Source organism: Littorina saxatilis, linkage group LG5, assembly GCF_037325665.1.
Source record: "Littorina saxatilis isolate snail1 linkage group LG5, US_GU_Lsax_2.0, whole genome shotgun sequence".
Lineage (NCBI taxonomy): Eukaryota > Metazoa > Mollusca > Gastropoda > Littorinimorpha > Littorinidae > Littorina > Littorina saxatilis.
This window is the reverse complement of record NC_090249.1, coordinates 37,280,178-37,297,975: the sequence shown is the minus strand read 5'-3', so window position 1 is coordinate 37,297,975 and position 17,798 is coordinate 37,280,178. Positions and strand designations below refer to the sequence as shown.

Genomic DNA, 17,798 nt, shown 5'->3' with positions numbered 1-17,798 from the left:
CTTCCCTATTCTATACCTGATCAAATACCAGCAGAGCTGTGTATGTCTTGTTTGGTAAGTAATGCTAGTGACAACGGCTTGAATGCTTGCTTGACTGTTATACATGATAGGTGTAAATTCTGACGTCTGACTGTGAATTGCCGCAAACAATAAAAGTGAATCAACATTGGAGCACAACTCAACGGAGAACTGGAGTTAGTTTGGTCAACAAAGTATATATTATACAGACATAAAACTACAGTTAAATACAAATTCAATTAAAAAACCCAATAGCAACTTAGAAACCAAACACATGACACGAGAGCACACGCATAACCACTGACACACGCACGTAACGATGTACTCAAGTTATGCTAGATGAAATGCCCTCCTCCCACACAGACCAAGTTACCTGCACCCCCCCCCCCCATAAACCTCATAAAAACTAATGACTTCAATGTTATGCCTCATTTCTAATATCAAATAATGGGAGGGATGGGGGTGGAGTGGCGCACATATTAACATAATCAGGACTTTTAGAAGGACATGAATGATTATGATTGACGTGGCAGTGTCTGGCATCCAGATAAAGATCTTTATCTTTTTCTTTTCAGTGGGTATTTCATGCATGAAATAGGAGCACACGGCCAATAAAAAGAATCCTTGATTACTTGTCATGCAAATGTCCATGCACAAAAGATGCAGTGTACACCTGTAAAAGGGCACATTGAATACCGCTCCAGACAAATTACTGGCTTTCAGAATTTGTGAATATCCGTGTACATATACTTGCCCTGACTTGATCACACCAAAAGGATAAGATAAATTGGAAAGCACAGGTCAACTTCACTTTAGCATAAACCCCTGATAGCACAGTTCCCCCCAAAACCCCAAGAAGAGTCATGTTGTCAGAACCCACCATAGTGACTGCATGTCAAAGCAGTATTTACCTTGCGTGTTTAATTCTTTGTACTATCTACAAGAAACACTGTTTAGTTCCGTAAGTTAAAAGCTGATACTAGGTGTTATCAATCTACAAACTCTAAAGTCACTTATCATGGAGCTGACCTGTACAGGATCATATCAAATGCACACATCAGGGAACATGACACCTAAATAAAACTGAGCATGGACTATCAGTTGGATTTTCTTTTCCAAGACATTTACACCAATGCTGTGGAGTTTGACTCTGGGAACTATTATGCAAAGAGTATGCTGTACTGACGTCCCAATGTTTTTAATTCACTGAACGGCAAGAAATAGAAAAAAAAATAACCTTTAATTTTCTTCCAGGAACAATGACTCTTTGGAAGGTAAGTGCCATAATTAAAACTATTGCCAAAACAGAGCAGGAATTCTGGAAAAAGTGAAATAATAAGGCAGCCAAGAAGAAAATTGGGGGGTGGGGGGGGGGGGGATGGGGGTAATCTTCATGAATAGTGCGGACATGTTGGAGTTTAACATTTATTACAAATGCCGTAGCTCATCTCAATATTTCAAATTCATACCATTAGTGAAGATTGTAAGCTTTGTAATGTATGAACCTGTCTTTACACACACACACACACACACACACACACACACACACACACACACACACACACACACACACACACACACACACACACACACACACACACACACACACACACACATTTCTATCCCAAATTGTTATTAGCTGGGCATTTTTGACACAAACACACACTGATATAACTGATGCACGTACCAACCTACACCCCCCCCCCCCACCCCACATACTAATGACCAAAGGTCACAAGACGAATGACTACAAAGATAACTCACCACACAAAGATCAATGTGTAGAATAATGGCAGCATTTTGTGATGCAGGTCCATGGTCTGTGGTGGCTTCAGTACGTCGACCCCATGCATTGCGGAAATACGTGCCTCCCATCGATGCATTTGACACCCGTGTTGTGGTTGCATTCTGCAAACAAGGGTAAACTGGTAACAGTAAAGCCTGAAATGTATAGTGAAGTATTAAGTTTTGACCTATTGCCAGGAATAGATTTAGCACAGTATAATGCTTTTAATGTCGCTGATTTTGTATAGCAGTTTTTTTCTGGTGGCAACAGAACATTTCCAATTCTTCTTCTTCTGTGTTTGTGGGCTGTAACTCCCACACACACTCCTGTGAAATGGGGGGCTTTTACATGTATGGCCATTTTCCCTGCCATTTAGGCAGTCATAATCCATCTTGCACACCCCCCCCCCCCCCCCACACTCCCTTTTTAAGTCAGACATCATGTTTGCTCAAGTAATAGTAAATAAACCAGTGCCAACTTCCACGATTGCATCTCAACCTCTATCAGAGTGCCAGTTTCTGTCTCTGTCATGAAGTAGAATCTCCTTATTTATCAACTGCTTAGGACAAAGCACTATGATTATCATCATTATCACAAGATTTCATTCATAATATAGCAACCCGGGTAACAAAAAACAATGTTCATAATTATGTGACAAATCCAAGTAGTGAATGGGTTTGAGCTTTAGGTGGAACGTGGACTCGGTTGCTTTCTCCCTGGGGAAAAGTGAGCTGCCATTAGTACGACGCTTCCCGATTTTCCACCCTTTTCCTGCATGTGTGTGTTCATGTTTTCAAGTCCTGAGACAATCCCTCGCCAAACGTGGGGGTTGAACCAACCGCAATAGCCACAAATTGGTTTCAAAGCCAGCACCTATACAGATTGAGCTATCTCCCCGCCCCAACTTCACAACAACAGTGTCACACTGCATGTACAACACATGCTGATTCATCTTGGCATGCACGCCTTTGACTGCAGACTGTGATGTCCAGGATCCCCATGTTCATTTAGCTATTTCCCCGCCCCCAACTTTACAATAACAGCGTCTTACTACTCTTACTGCACAACATTAGCTCGTTCACCTTGACATGCACGCCTTTCACTGCTGACTCTGTGATGTCCAGGAGCCCCATGTTCATTTAGCTATTTCCCCGCCCCCAACTTCACAATAACAGCGTCTGACTGCACAACATAAGCTGGTTCACCTTGGCATGCACGCCTTTGACTGCAGACTCTGTGATGTCCAGGAGCCCCATGTTCATTTAGCTATTTCCCCGCCCCCAACTTCACAATAACAGCGTCTGACTGCACAACATAAGCTGGTTCACCTTGGCATGCACGCCTTTCACTGCAGACTCTGTGATGTCCAGGAGCCCCATGTTCAAGGCGTGCGGGGCACTCATCAAGTCCTTGACCAGCTCGTTGTAAACTTCCACCATCTCCATGGTTACCTCAGGGTCCTGCTTGCTCATCCGCGTCTGGGGGTGGTACCGCTCTGAAACCATCCAGAGGATGTAAGCATACGAAAAATGCACCAGTAACATGTGGTGAGTCTAAAAAGTGCAAGGAAACATTGTACTTCAAGTTGTTTTTGTATCGCTCTAAAACCATCGGGACGATGGAAGCATATGAAAAATGCAACAGTAAAGTGTGGTAACTCTAAAATATGCAAGAAAATATAGTACCGTACTTCAAGTTGGTTTTCCAAAGAGAGTGAAAAGAATCAAGCCTACACATGTCTTTTGATAGCAAAAGCTAACTTTAGAATCAAATAATGTTTGTCATGCAGGGAGCCCTAATGTGACATCTACTTTACTGTTATTCTGGCGAAAAGAATACATTGCATACTTTTTCTTCTTCTGCTATTGATGAAAAAAAACCATTTAAGTGGTATTTAGAACCAAAACATTACTGGTTCTAGTACATGTAAAGTATTACTGAGCCAAGTTCGTTTTCTGTAGACTATGACATTGTATTCTGATATGTCTCATTATTTATTGTGTGTCTGTCCACTACAGAAAACACTTGGTCGACGTACAAGTGATAGTTTCATTTTGTGTATGATTAAACATTACAATAATTAATTTTTCCTCAATATTGATTTTTCATCTAACCCTCATATATAGCATACAATACTACACTTCAACTTTTCTAGATTTTACGCACTAACGTTTATGAAAGATTCTCACCTTCAGACAGCTTGGCAAAAAGGTGATCCAGTACCATCTGTACCAGTCCTGGCCTGTTGTTTGTTTCTCCCACCATATTGTAAGATTTGCCCGCCCCGCTCTCTCCACCAATCAGGAGACAGACGTTGTACCCCGCCAGGTAAAGGTCCAGTAACGCTTCCACCGACGTCTTAAACACATCGTAGGTGCTGGTGTTGGATGAGTGAAGTGTTTGAAACCTGCACATGACAAGAAATTATTGTTTACTTTGTGATTTGGAAACTTACAGCGTTTATAAACTATTTATATATTGCTAAGCTAGGCTCACATTTTACACCAAAAACAAACCATATTCACTGAATCAATGACATCTCTTGTATTTCTTTTCAAACTTTTAGAATCCTGTAATAAACAGATCTAGATGTGGAACTTTTGTCAGCACGTGTACGGGAACGTGTACGGATAACGTCATCAAATCTAGTTTTTACGTCACGGATTTGCCAAGATCTACAGTACGTCGTCTTGGTGGGAGCAAAACAACATATGATTTGGAACATTGGAGAAAAAAAGTGACTTACGGTTGACGTAATATCTAGACATACGCGTACCTGAGGTCTTTGCTACAGGTTAGCTCATCTAGAACACTGTAATGTCACACACTTAGATTGGTCACGAACACTGAGAAGAAGTCCATATTTTGTGGAAGAAAAGCTACATATTTTTATCTAAACAATTTCCTAGCCCTCACCAAAGCTGAGAGTTCGATCAGTGAAATGAAATAAAAGAGGCTTTAAACATTTGTATACAACGCGAGATACAGGTAAATCATGATTTAATTGTCACATTTTCTGGAAATACATGTGTGACAAAGAGTCTCAATTACCAATGCAGCAGACTTGTACATTCATAGTCCACTCAAACCAAAACTGAGAGTGAAAAGTACAAATTCTGCAATCCAGAGAAACTGGAAACACAATGTATCTGTCAGTGTTATAACATTTTGTTTTGAAAATTAAAAAAATTGTACACAGGAGTTTGACTTTGAAGAAAAAAAAACCCACACATACAGTCATCAGTATGATTAAGCAGTTTCTTACCCAAAGTAAGGTCCACCAGCATGAGCAGCTACTCGGCCGTTCGCTTCAACTAGCAAGTTTGTGGCTCCTTCCACGCGCGTCATGGGACGCATGCGGCCGACCACGTCGATATTCATGGTGACTGATAGCGGATCCTCCTTCCTTGCTACTTCCCGACCCCTGTCTCCAAAATCCTCTTTTCTTTTGGGTCGCACAGCACCCTGCCCTCTCACATTTCCCCTTGAAACTGAATTCTGTCCTTTCTGGTCATCATCAAGCTCTGCTCTGTCTCTTCTACCTGTTGAAAGATTGTCTGCAAGGTCCCTTAGCTCCAAGTCAGAACCGGCGTCATATTCCGCTTGAGGGTTTCGTAGGTACGGCCGTGACTGATCTCCTTCTCTGTACTCTGCAGGAACTTTTCCGAGGAAAGACGACGGTCCTTGAGGTGAAGTCAACTGCAAACTACGGAGGGATCCTTCCAAGCAAATTCTGGCTTGTGAGGGCGTTTTAACCAGCCGCTTAGGTTCATCTGCACCGGGAGAAGCAGCAACTTGATGCTGTTCTGGAACCACAGAAGACTCCTGCGGCTTAGACAGAAAGGGTGAGACTGGACGTGACTTTGGTGAAGGGCGGTTGTTGAAAGTTTTGGAGTTTATCTCAGGATCTTGCAAGGTTGTTGGTGGGGTGTTGGGTTTAGCTTCAGAGGGGCTGGGTTTGTCTCGCTTCAGAAACTCTGGTTGACCTTGAGGTTTTGGCCTCTGCCCACTGTGCCCTGAAAAAAATAAATTCAAATTCAAAGTCAGGTCAAGATATCACAGTGTTAAGAAACAATAACGAAAACAAAAAGACTGAAGTCAGAGTACTATACCATTACCAAGCAAACCCAAAGTCACTCCAAGATTTCCTGATGCCCTCAGAAAATAAGAGCAAGAAGATGAAAGTAAAAACTTGGATTTGTTGATCAATAGCTACGATATGAAATGCTTATTATTATAGTGTCCTGTACAAGATGATAATGTTAATGTAAAAAGTCATACAGCAGTGCAACATTAATGTTCAACTTGACTAAAAATAGAAAGAAAACATGAAAGAAAGAAGAGAAGAATTGAACTTGAAGGAAGAAATAATGAGACGAAGTAAAACAAAAGGTTCAGTTTAACTCACAAGTATCTGCAGCATCAGTCATTTTCAAATGTTTCAATTTAAGCAAACACAAGAAGAAGAGAAGTTGAGTCTCCTTATGTCAGTCAATATTTTTTGTTACACGTATACTTCAAAATTCCTGCATTGAAGCTATAAACATAATCTAGTATTTTCCCATGTGAAGGAAATTAATATAAAAGAATGTTTGCAGCTATTAAACAACAAATCTGTCCGAGAAGCTGCGCACTGGAAATCTTTCAATGGTTTGAAGTAAAAACATTTCATGAAAAACTATGGCACAAGTTCATGCTCAAGACCGATTGTAGCCTGCTGAGACTATTGTTTATACTGCTCATCTTCATTCATTGGTGGTTGCAAAAAGGAAATCAAAAAGAGTATGACTCCCATTTAAGGATTTCTGGTTCAAGATATCACTGATAGTAATACTAATAGCACATCTTATATGACTGTTTCCTTCTCATAACATCTTGAAACATGAAGTATTAGGTCACATTTGTATGCACACCACAAATTCATTCTGCTGTGAATGCAGTCTTAGCTAATACCTGCAGAACTGCATGCAAATAGATGGCTGACACAAATTTAACTTTGAGATGTTTGGTGACTAAATTAGAAGATTTCATGAATATTCTCTTCCATTCTGTCACCTGTTCCACCTGAATAAGGATTAATAACTATAATGACATACGAAACCAAAAACCTAAATGTTTCATCTACATAAAATTCACATTTGGCAAGCAACTTTGGCTAATGTTAAGGCCAAAAAGAAAAATATGTCTGTTTCCAGTAACATCGCCAAAAAAAATAGGGTCGGTCGGTCTTTTTTTTTAATTTAATTTTTTTTTATTTAAAAAAAATAAATAAATAAATAAAAATTTCGTACATTTTCAGAGGGATTCCTGGCGTCATTGGCCGCCATGTTTTTTTCGCGTGACGACGGAAACAGGAGGTAAGTCTCTTTGATTATGAAGTCTCATCGACCGATTACCTCCCTTTTTTTGTTTTTTTTGTGTGCGAAAAGCGAAAAAAAAATTTAGGATCGGCGCTTAGAAATAGGGTTGGTCGGGTTACCGGAAACAGACATATTTTTCTTTTTGGCCTAATAGGGGTCATTGCAGAAAAGTACCTTGAAATCTGTTCTGGCCCACTCTTCCTAAATTCTCTCTCAGCCAAGGGTATAAATAATACAAACTGCCTATCAGCGCTTAAGCCCTGATATCCCATTCTCAGCATGAATGGTCATATACCTTCCTCACACAATTATCTATCACTGAATTTTCCTTGAAATCACCCCCTGAGTCCAGGTATTAGAGCCCAGTAGGCCGTCCTCCCAACAAAGTTATCTCTCAGCTCAATGCAATAAATCATCTCTTTGAAGAAATTTATAGACGTCTTTCAACAGAGGGGCTAGGTTCAACCAATTCTGACTGAAATGAATCATTTGTTTAAGATTTATAACACAACACAAATGAAAAGTGTATTTGTTCTTTACCAATGCAGCTAGCAGTAGCACACAGACAGGAAAAAAGGAACATCTGTGGGTATAAATCATCAGATTCAGATTGCCTAAAATGACCACACCAGGGGCAGACTAAAAGTTGTCATTGTTGCGATAAAAATGTGAAATTGATAGAATTTAAAATTAAATTGGGGATTCTTCGGGGTGGTAGTAATGGGCAGGTGGTCATAATCGGGAGGTTTATCACAAGGGAATGTTAGATTCTGCATGTTTGTTCTTCAAACCATTTTCAATTTGATCTGATGCATTTTTTTTATCAGTGATCTCGAGTGATTCGAATGAATGTGTGTGTGTGTGTGTGTGAGAGTACATATGCATGTGTGTGTATGTTTGTATGCGTGTGTGCGTTTGCATGTGTGTGTGTGTACGCATGTTCAATGATGTTGCAAGTACTGCATGTCTGTGAATGAACACATTTTGTAAGTATGTTTCAAAAAGTGTAGGTGCATATTATGCACATAAAAATACAAGTATCAATTGTAGGAGCTTGATTGCTATTTAAGTGTTTTATAACCATGCAGCTGTAACTGTAAGACTTTTACTACCTCTGTGATTTATGCATGTAGCAACCATGTCTGCACAGAACAATAAATGCCACCTGCACCTCACCCTAATTCCTCCTCTGTACACACACACACACATGCATATAATATATACACACACAGATCGACATGCTACCTAGCTCCTATCCCAAAATATTATTAGCTGGGACATTTTTTTTACATTTAACTGTCATAAATTTATGTTAAAACACACACACCATGCATTGATCACATCACGAACAGGTTATAAAATTAAAAATGCTGTCATGTACGTATTAGTTATGCATAAATGTGCAACAAAAATGTCACTCAACTGTCAACACAATCACAGTATATTTTATGTTTAAACGTTTAAAAGTAATGAGAAGGGAGGGTTGTGAGTGTTACTCGCCCTGTGAGTGTGATGCGAAGGAGAATTAGATGGGGAGGTGATGTAGTACTTGTGGTACACTGGAAATGGGATTCTTGTAGGGGTCAATTGTGCAGTTTTTCAATGATTTGAAGAAAGAATGATACGTTAATTGCAAGTATGTTTGTGTTCAAACAGGCGACAGAGCACTGAGGCTAAGCAGATCTACTACAAACTCTACATCCAATGAGTGACCTGCGCATATATACGGCCATCCGCCTTCTTTCTTGCACCACTCTCAGTCTCAATCTGACTCAACGAGTCATGCAATGACTGATATGACTTCGGGCTTTAAATCTCCATCTAGCCTCAAGTCTGATAAATAGTTCACATTCAGGGCAAAAATCGGGAAAAGGCCAGCACGATTAATTTCCCTTCACGATTTACCTCGAAGAGACGGTAGACTCTAACTCTGCCTGCCAACTCAGGAATGTTTACGATAACAACCCGCCATGCTTGAAACAATGGCGGAGATCGAGTACAACTTTTTGCTAAAAGAGCAATGCAAGGGAGGCAACCCATCAAAACACTGTCACAAGGCGGAAATCGTGGTTATGAGTAGGCTACTCGATGATTAAAAGAAAGCTATCAAATCTTTCAAATAAAATAAAATCATAATGATAACAAAGGAAGAAATAATGAAGTAGATTTCCGTGTTCCTGGAGTACTGAGTTGATTGATTGACTTGAAACAAATTAACTACATGATCGTACCATCAGTGCGTAGCCTACTACGAACGGTAGGATATATAGGCCCAAAAAAATAAAAAATAGGTGTGGTTAAGGTAACATAGCCACAAAAAAATAGGGTAGGAAGGTAGGCAATCACTTTTTTTTTAAAACTTTTTTTTCTAATGTGTACAAATAAACCTACTTGACAGGGAAATAAGTGTGCGACTCGAGCGCTTTCCGTTTTCATTGCGTTTTCTGCACTCGGTTTTTGTTTTGTTTTTTGTTTTGTTTTGACAAATGTAATAAAAAGTTATAGGGTCGGCCCCTAAAAATAGGGTAGGTCGGGTTACGTTACCGTAACCACACCTATTTTTTTGTTTAGGCGGCCTAACCGCTGACGACAGGAGTAAAAGTACCACTTTTCACCCACTCACTCACTCACCCAGTCACTCACGTGACTTAATTACTCACTCACTCACTCACCAAGTTACTCATCGTAACTTGACTCACTGACTAGCTCACTCACTCACACACTTGCCGCTGAAAAAAATGCTCGACTGAATAAGCCGGTTCAGGCTAAAATAACTCCGTCGGGTTCAGTTTGCATGCGGGGTTGTGGGAGAGTGACCTTTTCTTGAAAAACCTCGTTCAAATCAGTATTGGAGGGGCCAATCACTGACTAGCAACTGAGGGGTCTGTCGGAAACACGCACGTGTTTCCTTCACACCCCTCGCTGGTGATTGGTCCCTCCAAAATTTGTACGAGGCTTCGCAAGAATAATGTCACTAGCTATTCCACAAACCCGGCGTGCACCAGGTTCGAATTCGGGCCGGGACGGACACGGGTCAACTTTATGTGAAGACCCAAAGATGGAAGCCATATCCCACTCCCGTGTCACCACAAAGGCACACATGATTAAAGACCTCGGTCATTCTGCCATAAGTGCAGATGGTATCACCTAAACACGCATACACTCTTATTTCATCAAAACGGCCGTGAGGGCGTAAAACCTCAAATTATCATATAACCCATATCATGTTCTTAAGAGGCGATCAACTATTTAGCCTAGCCTGTAGGACAGTAAGCATTCTCTCTTTGCTTTCCACAACCCACAGAAACCCGACGCGGGAGTTACGTGTGATTTCCGAAAATCGTCTATTACTGAGGAAAGGCATGGCAGGTAAGCAGAACTAGTTTCCCTGTTTGTTACAATTATACAGTTATTCCCCTTTGGAGTGGTAAGCCTCACTGATCAGTGGGTAAAGCCTATGTTATCAACGCGGCAGACATCCAGGATGCGCGGCAGAGTCAGGGGCGGATCTGGGGGGGGGGGGGGGGGGTGCAATGGGTGCAATTGCACCCCCCCCCAGCGGGACCAACAAAAAAAAAAAAACAAAAAAAAAAAAAAAGAAGAAAAATGTATCACCTGAAAATAGCACTTTACACGCTCAGATTGCACCAGATTGCACAATTTTGCTTCCTTTTTAAAAAAACATTCCGGGGGGGCATGTCCCCGGACCCCCCTAGCATGCTCGGCGCTTCGCGCCATCGTTTCGGCGCTTCGCGCCTTCGCTGATAAGATACAAAAAAAACAAAAAAAAAAGAACTTTGCACCCCCCCCTTTCAAAACCCAGATCCGCCCCTGAGAGTGTCACTGTTATGCTTTGAATAGCACCGTGAACGTAGCCTACCGTGTATTCTGCCCTTGTTGTGCCGTCTTAATCAGCGCCAATCAGTGTCTGCGTTGGCAGTGTATTTGTGCATGACTGACCGGCTGTGTGCCGCATGTGCTCAGCACTAGCTTCAGTTTGAACACTGTGAGCCAGTGCGTACGTGTGTTCGACGGCCAGAGAGAGAGAGAGAGAGAGAGAGAGAGAGAGAGAGAGAGAGAGAGAGAGAGAGAGAGAGAGAGAGAGAGAGAGAGAGAGAGAGAGAGAGAGACTGAGAGATAATATGTGTGTGTGTGTGTGTGTGTGTGTGTGTGTGTGTGTGTGTGTGTGTGTGTGTGTGTGTGTCACGGTCAGTGTGTGTGTGTCAGTCAGTGTGTGTGTGTGTGTGTGTGGTGTGTGTGTGTGTGTGTGCGTGTGTACCGACGGTGTATGTGTGTGCCAGTGTGTGTGTGTGTGTGTGTGTGTGTGTGTGTTTGTGTGCCGTGTGTGTGTGTATGTGTGTGTGTGTGTGTGTGTGTGTGTGTGTGTGTGTGTGTGTGTGTGTGTGTCCGCCATTGCACCAGTAGCAGACAAAAAAAGAAATCCGACAACAAATACAAACGAGCATAGCACACACACACACACACACACACACACACACACACACGACACACACACACACACACACACACACACACTGACACACACATACACACACACACACAAACACACACACACATGCAAACACACACACACACACATACACACCGCTGACACACACACACACACACACACACACACACACACACACACACACACACACTAACTCAATCCCTCACTAAAACAAAGACACACAATAAAAACCTTTTCTTCACCCCTTTTATTTTTTCAACCGTTCTCTTCCTCTATTGAAAACATCCACACAAAAAGTCTCCAGGTTAACCCCAAAAGCAATCAGACGCAAAACAATAAGTATACCGTTTTCACCGATACCGTCACAGCTTCACCACGGATAAGACAAGAGGCGAAGCCTTCAAGGCTCACGTAAGAAATCGACAAACAGTAACACAAACTCAATCACTCCGTCACACATACACACACACACACACACACACACACACACACACACACACACACACACACACACACACACACACACACACACACACACACACACACACACACACACACAGTAAGCATAGGTGAAACTATGCAAGAAAGCGAGACCCTGGATCTGCCAAGAAGTCTCGGCCCGCTCACAATAACAATGACCGAGACTTTCAGTAATTCCTTTGCGTGACGTCTAACCCTCTTACGTCATACTGTGACGTCTTCAAATAGTTTCTATCACACACGTCGAACACTTTTGACCGAGACTGACGTAATCCATAGACTCGGAAATGTTAAAGTTTCTACCACAGACATACACACATACATACATACGCACGCACGCACGCACGCACGCACGCACAGACAGACAAAGTTTATCATCGCATAGGCTACACTTACGTGAGCCAAAAACAACTCCCACTCCTAATCCCATTCATTGTCAAACAAAGTAACTCTCCTAACCCCCCTTTATTCCCCTTCTTTGTTCTTTCTCATTGTCCCATTCATTGTCAAACAATGTAACTCTCCTAAGCCCCCAAACTTTCTTCAGATAAAAGCAAGCGAAGCAAAAACTGTTGTAAATGGGGTAAGTACATTTTAAGGTCTTAATTGCCTATATTGGACATGAATTGGTTTATACGATTCGAGTTTTTACGCCCTCACGGCTTTTGATGTATGCGTGTTTAGGTGGTATCAGCCATCTGCACTAATGGTAGAATGACCAAGATCTTTAACGTGCCATTATGGTGACACGGGCCGGTGGGAGATGGATACCGTCTCTGGGTCTGCACATAAAGTTGACCCGTGTCCGTCCCGGCCCGGATTCGAACCAGCGACCTTTCGATCACAAGTCCAGTGCTCTCTCTACCACCTGAGCTACCCGGACCCCCCGCGGGTTAGGGGGAGTCCCATTGGTTGGGACGAGAAAGAATTTACCCGATGCTACCCAGCATGTCGTAAGAGGCGACTAACGGTTCTGTTTCTCCTTTTACCCTTGTTAAGTGTTTCTTGTATAGAATAATCAATGTTTGTAAAGATTTTAGTCAAGCAGTATGTAAGAAATGTTAAGTCCTTTGTACTGGAAACTTGCATTCTCCCAGTAAGGTAATACATTGTACTACGTTGCAAGCCCCTGGAGCAATTTTTTGATTAGTGCTTTTGTGAACAAGAAACAATTAACAAGTGGCTCTATCCCATCTCCCCCCTTTCCCCTATCCCATCTCCCCCCTTTCCCCGTCGCGATATAACCTTGAATGGTTGAAAACGACGTTAAACACCAAATAAAGAAAGAAAAAAAAGCTACCCGGGCCCCTTATGGGGATTTGACGAGCCAACTTAAATTAGCTTTCGGCTTTGCCAGTCAGTTCGCAATACGGTTCAGATAATGGTTTTATTGTTACGGGTCAACGTCGCGAGATTGGACGTTTGTATGGAGTTGTGGCGATTAGTGTTGTTGCATAAAGTGACCACAAGACGATAAGCTTTGGTGATAAATGATTTCTATTAGAAGAGCGATTGAAAGTTCTGGAGTGACTTGAGAAAATGTAACGGTTATTCTCTGGCTTCAAGAATGTCAGCCAGTATGTGATCGACTTTTAAGCATTTTTCTGCTGGTTTTTGCTTTTCGTGTCAGACTGTACATTCTCTGCTTATAAAAGCAGTGTCCTTGTGTTTTGTGCTTGGCATAATGTGAATGTGATTATTTCGCCAATTCAGGCGAGCAAACACGTACAATTTCGGACACGTTTGGATGTCATGTTCCTGAATTCAAGATGGCAGAGCAGCAATATTCCCCTGGAAAAAGAAATGGTTTAGTTTCTCTTTGTCTGTGCTGTAAAAACCAGAAGTGCGCTTAAAGTGTCATACAATAATTTGTAATGATAATCTTTCATCCAGCAAAGAAACCTTGGCTTTGGAAACTGACAGGGTTTGGAATTCATTCGGTCTGAACAACATGTTTGAGGCGTTTACTTGGCGGTCTTTTAATAAGAGGTTGACAATCTATACTATACACATGACACCAACATGCGCTTTCACGTGCAATGATTAATTAACTGTCAAACATGTATTGAAGTTATTCTGCTGAATACGAACGAAGCCAGGATCAATTTCAATAATACACGAATTCACTCAAATAAACTGTTGGAATATTGACTCTAGACTTCAAGTGTGACATACTCAAGTTTCGCATAAAACAGCAAGGATTCATGGAGTCTATCAGTGCTTGAGGACTTAGTTTGCATTTTGCATGCATGGACTAAATACTTTGAGAATATAACGCCTATTGCAAACTCTTTGCAGTGAAAAGTCTGCTGAGACGAAAAACCGATTTAGTGCGGATACAACAACTTTAATACTGTCACTAAACTGCAGATAAAATTGAATAATTTCAAATCAAATGAGAAGCTGCAGTACTGCACGCAGTGATTACAGGAGTTTGCATTGAAGTAGTTGGCTGGGTTGTGATTCACTTCGTTGTGTGCATGGCGCCTTACAGAAATAGTGGAGAGCTGTTGAAAAAATAAAATAAATAAAGCAACATAATGGAGGTGAGTAAAAATCCTACTTTTTGCAGATTAATCATTACGTCTGTTTTATTATTATTATTATTATTATCATTTTTAGGGCATGTTTAGTATATTTGAAAGTGCTTTGCACAAAATTATACAATTATTTTGTGTATGCCTGTACGTGTTTGGTTTGCTTAGTTCAAGCAAATCAATTCAGAAGAGAAATGTAAATTGAAAAGGGAAAATTGTGCACACATTCATTATACATAAGCCTAAGTCCTTGCCTTCAATGGAACATCCTTTCAAACTAAAAACACAACAGCTCAAGAGCAGAAGCGGTTGTTCAAACTCAACGACACTAGCTTTGTAAGGAATGTTGCGACAAAGAAAGACTTTTTACAAGGGCGTGCGTGAGTGCGTGCGCGCGTGCGTGTGTGTGTGTGTGTGTGTGTGTGTGTGTGTGTGCGCGCGTGCGTGTTAAAAAGGGTTCTGCGTGGGTGTTTTTAATAAATACACAGAAAATGCACCAAATGCCACACGATAAAGATAGACTTTTTACAAGTGCGTGCGTGCGTGCGTGCGTGCGTGCGTGCGTGCGTGCGTGCGTGCGTGCGTGCGTGCGTGCGTGCGAGTGAGCGTGCGAGTGAGCGTGCGAGCGTGCGTGCGTGTTAATAATGGTTCTGCGTGGGTGTTCTTAAAAGGACGTGCGTCATAAAAACACAGAATATGCACCAAATGCCAGTCGATCATGATAAAAACGATCACCTTTTTTTGTATGCAACAAGTACTCTCGATCGCTTATTTCATTGTTGTATTTGAATATCAAGTCATTGCTGTCGTCGAAAGCTCCAATTACTTTGTATACAGTGCGTTAAAGCGTTTCACTGACGGAAGCATAATTCAATATTTACACAAAGCATGACTCAGTTTTCCTTAGTACAGCCTACAGGTGTGGTTGAAAAAGGAATTCTAAGCTAAAGTTTGATATTGAGAATAAAGATTTTTTTTAAACCGACAGACAAACAGACGGACAGAAAGACAGACAGACAGGCAGAGAGGCAGCAAGTCAGGCAAGCATGCAGGCAGACAGGCAGACATGTTCTACACAGACAGGCACACAGACAAGCTGACAGACGGATAACACATCTGTCCCATAAAAACAAATCCGGTGACTTATTCTTTAAAATACACTTGCAATCAATCGCTAGACACAGCTTTTTATTCTGAAATGTCGACCAGAACCAATACAAATTATAAAGAAAAGAGACAAGTCGACCATGAAAAACAAAATAGGCCAGATAAATGTCATTATCTTTTGTACACATTTCACTAACTAGTCTGTCGTCTCTCACTGACAACCAGTAGAAAACACGGTCAAATAAACAAATCAAAAACCATGATACTAGTTCTGAAAATTATGTGTTGTTATTGGTGTTGTTGTTGTCTGTGTTGCAGACATAAAAAGTTAAATGCATCTCCCGACGAAATATAAACTTGATCAAAAATAAGTTGACGCATGCTTTGACATAGAAATGAAATCCATCACCGAACGGGCAGGCATGGGATTAAAAATCAACATAAATGTATAACTCCGAGCTTAAGAACAAATCTGGTGACCCATCCTTTAAAATAAAACTGTTATCAATTGCTCAACCCAGTTTTCGTTCTGAGAGCCGACCTAAACCAGTACAAAGGGGGAAAATAAACGAGAGAAAAAAAGCACACACAAAAACACGAAATAGGCCAGATATATGTGGTAGGGGCAATCTTCTGTAAACATTTCACTAACTAGTTTGTCCTCTTCTATTGACAACGAGTGAGCAGGGAGGCATAAATCTGCAAACAAACTCTTTTCAAATTGACATGAGATCTTACCAACCAGTCTGTCTGAAAGGGTCCCGACACCACAAATGGAAATATGTTACGAGAGGAGATACACACAAACTGAATGTATGTTTCAGTAGTTGCACACACTGTAAATGTGAAGTCACAGCCGAATTATTTGCATACAATGCAAACTTAGACTAAATTCATGAATGTAAATTCTTCGCATTACGAAGTCAGAGAATGTTTGGAAGGCAATGGTAAATAATAGTAATAACAACAAGTCGCGTAAGGCGAAATTACTACATTATTTTAGTCAAGCTGTGGAACTCACAGAATGAAACTGAACGCACTGCATATTTTCACAATGACCGAAGTCCGCTGCCAGTGCAAAAGGCAGTGAAAGTGACGAGCCTGTTTAACGCGGTAGCGGTTGCGCTGCGCTGCATAGCACGCTTTACTGTACCTCTCTTCGTTTTAACTTTCTGAGCGTGTTTTTAATCCAAACATATCATATCTATATGTTTTTGGAATCAGGAACCGACAAGGAATAAGATGAAATTGCTTTTAAAACGATTTCGGAAATTTAATTTTAATCATAATTTTTATATTTTTAATTTTCAGAGCTTGTTTTTAATCCGAATATAATATATTTATATGTTTTTGGAATCAGAACATGATAAAGAATAAAGTAAAAGTAATTTTGGATCGTTTTATAATGTTAAAAAAATTTCAGATTTTTAATGACCAAAGTCATGAATTAATTTGTAAGCCTCCATGCTGAAATGCAATACCGAAGTCCGGCCTTCGTCAAAGATTGCTTGGCCAAAATGTCAATCAATTTGATTGAAAAATGAAGGTGTGACAGTGCCGCCTCAACTTTTACAAAAAGGCGGATATGACGTCATAAAAGACATTTATGGAAAAAAAGAAAAAAAAGTCTGGGGATATCATACCCAGAAACTCTCATGTAAAATATCATAAAGATTGGTCCAGTAGTTTACTCTGAATCACTCTACACACACACACGCACAGACAGACAGACATACACACACACACACATACACCACGACCCTTGTCTCGATTCCCCCTCTATGTTAAAACATTTAGTCAAAACTTGACTAAATGTAACAACCAAAAAGGTGAGACATTGCAACATTGAGTAATAGGCCGAGCCAAACATTCATTAGCGCACGTCGACTTAGTTGTCTGTTTAAGTGAAATGAGAAATACAATTTAAGTGCGATAATACACATAAAAGTAACATAGACAAAAACAAAAAAACTAGCACGCACACACACACACACACACACACACACACACACACACACACACACGCGCGCGCGTGCGCG

At 41.0% G+C, this 17,798-nt stretch overlaps 2 protein-coding genes and 2 long non-coding RNA genes across 8 annotated transcripts in view; 2 read left to right on the top strand and 2 right to left on the bottom strand.

Moving 5' to 3' along the window:
* LOC138967037 (coiled-coil domain-containing protein 78-like) overlaps positions 1 to 5,463 on the bottom strand; it is a 28,239-nt gene extending 22,776 nt beyond the window's left edge. For both annotated transcript variants that reach the window (XM_070339497.1, XM_070339498.1), the window contains exons 1-4: positions 5,070 to 5,463; positions 3,994 to 4,211; positions 3,133 to 3,299; positions 1,783 to 1,926 (exon numbers count right to left, since the gene is read on the bottom strand). In XM_070339497.1, coding sequence (XP_070195598.1) covers positions 1,783 to 1,926; positions 3,133 to 3,299; positions 3,994 to 4,211; positions 5,070 to 5,185 — 645 coding nt within the window. In that variant the 5' untranslated portion in view covers positions 5,186 to 5,463. The remainder of the gene's footprint in view (positions 1 to 1,782; positions 1,927 to 3,132; positions 3,300 to 3,993; positions 4,212 to 5,069) is intronic.
* Positions 1 to 17,798, bottom strand: part of LOC138967042 (uncharacterized) — a 96,846-nt gene that overhangs the window by 52,277 nt on the left and 26,771 nt on the right. The gene's annotated exons all lie outside the window — the stretch shown is intronic.
* LOC138967039 (uncharacterized) lies at positions 465 to 9,451 on the top strand. 4 transcript variants are annotated; one of them, XR_011455826.1, is made up of 6 exons: positions 465 to 1,292; positions 1,830 to 1,938; positions 3,159 to 3,318; positions 5,461 to 5,649; positions 7,104 to 7,161; positions 8,821 to 9,451. It is a non-coding gene; the product is annotated as an uncharacterized lncRNA (long non-coding RNA). The 4 variants fall into 4 exon arrangements; XR_011455824.1 differs by having other exon boundaries at positions 468 to 1,292; positions 1,830 to 1,946; positions 3,159 to 3,351; XR_011455825.1 differs by having other exon boundaries at positions 469 to 1,292; positions 3,175 to 3,351; positions 8,821 to 9,450.
* Positions 12,526 to 17,798, top strand: part of LOC138967036 (uncharacterized) — a 14,401-nt gene continuing 9,128 nt past the window's right edge. Inside the window, exon 1 of the mRNA XM_070339496.1 lies at positions 12,526 to 14,661. Coding sequence (XP_070195597.1) covers positions 14,656 to 14,661 — 6 coding nt within the window. The 5' untranslated portion in view covers positions 12,526 to 14,655. The remainder of the gene's footprint in view (positions 14,662 to 17,798) is intronic.